General features: G+C 64.5%; 1 protein-coding gene across 1 annotated transcript in view; it reads left to right on the top strand.

Moving 5' to 3' along the window:
* LOC103666802 (SH2 domain-containing protein 5) overlaps positions 1-4,616 on the top strand; it is a 10,303-nt gene that overhangs the window by 2,365 nt on the left and 3,322 nt on the right. The window contains exons 5-8 of the mRNA XM_040645551.1: positions 2,516-2,764; positions 2,926-3,100; positions 3,372-3,480; positions 3,958-4,117. Coding sequence (XP_040501485.1) covers positions 2,516-2,764; positions 2,926-3,100; positions 3,372-3,480; positions 3,958-4,117 — 693 coding nt within the window. The remainder of the gene's footprint in view (positions 1-2,515; positions 2,765-2,925; positions 3,101-3,371; positions 3,481-3,957; positions 4,118-4,616) is intronic.

The raw sequence follows: 4,616 nt of genomic DNA, 5'->3' as shown, positions 1-4,616 counted from the left end.
CCGGGCTGTCATCCTGAAATTCAGCCTTCAGGGCCTCAAGATCTACAGCGGGGAGGGCGAGGTAGGAGCCTGTGTGGGTGCAGGTGAGGACTGGACGGGACCAGTGTCGTTCTCCCTCAGAATACACCCAGCCCTGCGCCAGCCCTCGCACGTCCCTGCCTCCCCAGCCTGCTCTGGGCCTTCGGACTTCCTCTCTCCAAGGGCCCAGCCCTCAAAGCAAGGACTAGCCATGGTTTCTCCTCCATCTCAGCCCCAGCCCCGGCCCTCCAAAATCTCTGGGCACTTCCTCCTGGCCTGAGAGTCAGGGTCATCAGCCCCGGGTTTCTGCAGACCCCTGGGCTCTGGGCAGGCCTGCCCAGGTTGGCCGGGGGGCTGTGGGCAGACTCAGGCCGGAGGCCAGTCAGGAGCGCCTGCCTGATCGCCGGTCCTTCTTGTCGTGGGGCCAGCCAGGGTGTGTTGAACCCTAACCTGTGCCAGGCTGTGGGCCCCACAGCCCCGGGGCCAGCCTCCTCAGACCGGTGTGACTCATGCCCCAGAAGTGTAATTCGCGGGGGCCTCGGGGTCAGGTCCTGGGCACTGGCATGAGATCTCACTGACCTCCCACCCACAACCCCATCAGAGGGGGGCACCGTCCCCACTTAATAAGTGTCACAAGGGCTCAGAGGGCTGTGCTTACCTGCCCAAGTCACCCAGTGTGTGTGGCAGAGCCAGGATTCAAACCGTGGTCATCTGACTCCGGAGACCAGGCCTGCACCCCAGGGCCCACTGCCAACTGCCTTTCTCCGTGGCCCTGCAGGCTGTGAGTGCTTTGCCACTCAGTTCTATGGCATGGGGTGGGGGACAACCCAGCCAGCAGGCTGGCAGTGGGGAGTAAGGGACTGAGCTGGGAGGCCATGGGAAGGACGAGGGTTCCCATGTGAAGCAGGGTTTGGGCAGGCCTGGAAGGAGGGAAGAGTTCTTCCCCCAGGAGCCGGGGGGTGGGGGTGCCCTAAGCTGGGCACCCAGGCTGGAGACCAGGCCCTGGAGGCCAGCCAGCAGGTGTGTGTGGCCCACAGGGCTGGCTCCCCCGGCCGGCAGCTGCAGGCCCCGCGGCGGGTCTGACGGAGGCCGTCCCGCCCGCTGCTCCCCAGGTGCTGCTCATGGCTCACGCTCTGAGGCGCATCCTCTACTCTACCTGGTGCCCCGCCCACTGCCAGTTTGCCTTCATGGCCCGAAACCCCCAGAGCCCGGCCAGCAAGCTCTTCTGCCACCTCTTTGTGGGCAGCCAGCCTGGAGAGGTACTTGGGGCCCAGGGCACGGGAACCTCCACCAAGGCCGGGGGAGCCGGGGGGGGGGGGGACGTGCGTCGGCGTGGGCTCCAGGGACCGAGGCCCTGGAGGGCTCCGCTAAGCTGGCCGGAGTCCCCTCCAGGCGGGCACTCTTGCCACACCAGCTCCTTCTGTAGCCCTGCCCACTGAGGACTCCACAAACGCAAGTTAGTGACCTAGGCATTCCCCGGGGTCTGGAAGTGGGGATCAGGCCACGTGCTTAGAAATTGGGTGGTCACACTGCCAGGCCTTTGCTCCTGCTATCTCTCAGCCTGGAATTCCCTTCCTCTTCTGGCAAGTTCCAGCTTGCCCTTCAGGGCCAGCGCATGTGTCTGTGAAGCCTACCTTGAGTCCTCTGAACCACTCTTCCTTCTGAGGTCCCGGGACATGAACCACACTCTATGATCGGTCTGTCCCTAACTACAGACAATGGATTTCTTTGGGAGCAGAAACGGGGTCCAGGTCTTGAACGGCCCCCCGTGGGGCCAGTGAGTGAGTGGGTAGATCCCAGAAGTCAAAGCCAGTACGACCACCATGAACAGCAGAGCCTCGGCAGCCAGCTGTGTGGCCGGCAGAGGCTGGGCTTGGTGCCGTCTAGCAACATTTGCCGTCACCCCTGTATCTCAAGCTCTCTGTGGGCCACTGGAAGGACAGGTGGCTGAGACACTGCCCTTGATCTTCCGGAGCTCACGGTTCCAACATGTTGGAGCTGGATAATGTGTGTGTGTGGGGGGGGGGGTAGAATGTACTGGCCCAGAGTGATGGGTTTATGCCGGGAGCTCTCTGTGCTCCAGTAGAGGAGCACAGGGAAGTGGGGATGGGGAAACTGAGGCATAGAGGTGCCATGCTCTGCCCAGAGTCACTTAGTAACAGAGCTGGGACTGGATCCCAGGTTGCAGGACTGGAGGGCCCGGGCTCGTAGCCAGTGCTCTAAAAGGGTACTGACATAGGGTGGGGTAGTCAACCCAGCTCCAAGCATGATGTCTGTAACAAAGCAGATGCTCGGGATTTGTTAAATGAACAAAGGAAGCTGGTGGGGGGACTGCGTGGTGGTGAAGTTTTGAGGGATGAGTGGGAGTTTTCCCAGGAAGAATGGGGAAGAGGATCCCAAGCCAAGGGGCTGCATGCACTAACGGGGAGTGGGTTGATGTCTAAGGAGTTCCCCAGGAAGCCCGTCCCACCTGAGCCAGCCCCGTCCTCCTTCCTAGGTCCAGATCCTGCACCTGCTGCTCTGCCGTTCCTTCCAGCTCGCTTACCTCTTGCAGCACCCAGAACAGCGGGCACAGCCCGAGCCCTGCCCGGGGTCTGCAGGGGACATGCCCCTGAAGCCACTGTCCAGCCCTGGGGGTCCCCCTGGCCTAGTACGGGAACCCTTCGGCCGTGATCAGCTCTCCCAGAATGTGCACGCCCTGGTCTCCTTCCGGCGGCTGCCGGCAGAGGGGCCTGCGGTCAGTGGGGTACGCAGCACCCCAGCCAGGGAATGGGCCGTGGAGAAGGGAACTGGGTGAGGGTTTGGGGGTCATGGGAGGGGAACACGGCACATTCGTGGGAGGGGCTTTGCCGCACCCGACATGGGCCTGAGTCCGCCTGCCCCTGTGGGCCCCTCTTGGTGCCTTAGAAGGAGCTGCCAGAGTCAGAAGGCCGTGGGGGCCCCCGCCATGCCCGCCTGGGGAATCCGTACTGCTCGCCCACGCTGGTGCGCAAGAAGGCCATCCGCAGCAAGGTGATCCGCTCTGGGGCCTACCGAGGCTGCACCTACGAGACTCAGCTGCAGCTGTCGGCTCGGGAGGCCTGTGAGTTGCAGGGGCGCAGGCCTGGGTGCACCCGTGTGGGTCAGCGGGCTGGGCCTGCGTGTCCACGTGAGTGGGCCTCCGGCTCTGCCCGCCGGGGCGGCCGGGGTGGCTGTACAGCCGTGGATGTGCTCCAGCCGGCCCGTGGCGGTGCGGGGGCTGCGCGGGGATGTATCTCGGCTGGGGGCCCTGGTGAGGAGACGCGCAGGGCGGGGGTGGGGTCCGGAGCGGTGCCACGGCCTCTCTCGCTCTGACCCCTGCCTGGTCTCCACAGTTCCTGCCGCGTGGGAGGCGTGGCCCCGGGGGCCTGGTGGCCCCTCGTGCCTGGTGGAGAGCGAGGGCAGCCTGACGGAGAACATCTGGGCCTTTGCTGGCATCTCCAGGTAGGAGGGGCCTGGCCTGGCTGGTGTGCGGCCCCTCGGGGTGGGCCGAGGAATGGACTGTGGGCTCCCCCAGGGCCCTGACGTGGGCACCGTCCTGGACGAGGGCAGCGCCATCCTGACCTTGGTGGCCCCGGGCCAGGGGCTTCCCCCACTGGGCCTGTTTTCTCGAATGTGAAATGGGGATGATCACAGGTCTGTGGAGAGGATCAAATGGGGTCATTCAGGGAGAGCTGGCAGCACCTCGCCTGTCACAGGGCAGCGGCTTCCTAACCGCCAGCTCTTCAAAACCGCCCGGGCTGCGTCTCGAAGCGGTCAGCAGTCAAGGACCCCTGAGACGCCCCTCAGGAAGGAAGTCTAAAACCTTCCCTTCGCGGAGGGCCTACTCTGGGTCAGGCCCCGTTTCCGGTTCTGCCCTCGCCCGGGGGAGCGACGTGAGGCCGGCGTCCCGCCCTCAGCCTCTCCCCGCGGCCCCCCCAGGCCCAGCGCCCTCGCCCTGCTGCGGAGAGACGTGCTTGGGGCCTTCCTGCTGTGGCCCGAGCCCGGCGCCAGCGGCCAGTGGTGCCTGTCGGTGCGGACGCAGTGCGGCGTGGTGCCCCACCAGGTCTTCCGGAACCACCTGGGCCGCTACTGCGTGGAGGTGAGCGCGCCGGCAGCCTGCTCCGCCCGGGCCCCGCCCCAGCCCCGCCCCGGGCCCGCAAGCCCCGCCCTTTCTAGCCCGAGGTCCGGAGCCGACTGGCCTCATCACGGTACCCCATTGGCTCTCTCTGGCCACACTCCTTATTTAACTAACCCTGCATCTAGTTTGTCGTTGGGCCTGCTGGTCCTGCCTTCGGGCCTGCAGAGGGGGCTTTTTTTTTTTTTTTAAGGTTTTATTTAATTATTTGATAGCGCGTGAGCACAAGTCGGGGGAGCAGCAGAGGGAGACGGAGAAACAGACCCCCCCACTAAGCAGGGAGCCGGGCGCTGGGCTTGATCCCAGGACCCTGAGATCATGACCTGAGCCTAAGACAGGAGCTTAATGGTTGGAGCTACTCAAGTGCCCCCAGACGGGCTTTTGGAGGGAACCTCCAGTAGTCTTGGGCCCAGGCCATGCTTCCCATTTCTACAGGAATCCCAGCTTTGAAAAGTGGTTTTCC

The sequence above is a fragment of the Ursus maritimus genome, unplaced genomic scaffold (genome assembly GCF_017311325.1).
Source record: "Ursus maritimus isolate PB19 unplaced genomic scaffold, ASM1731132v1 scaffold_32, whole genome shotgun sequence".
In the NCBI taxonomy this organism is placed as follows: Eukaryota; Metazoa; Chordata; class Mammalia; order Carnivora; family Ursidae; genus Ursus; species Ursus maritimus.
Note: the sequence above shows the minus strand (reverse complement) of the source record. Positions and strands in the feature narration are given on the sequence as shown.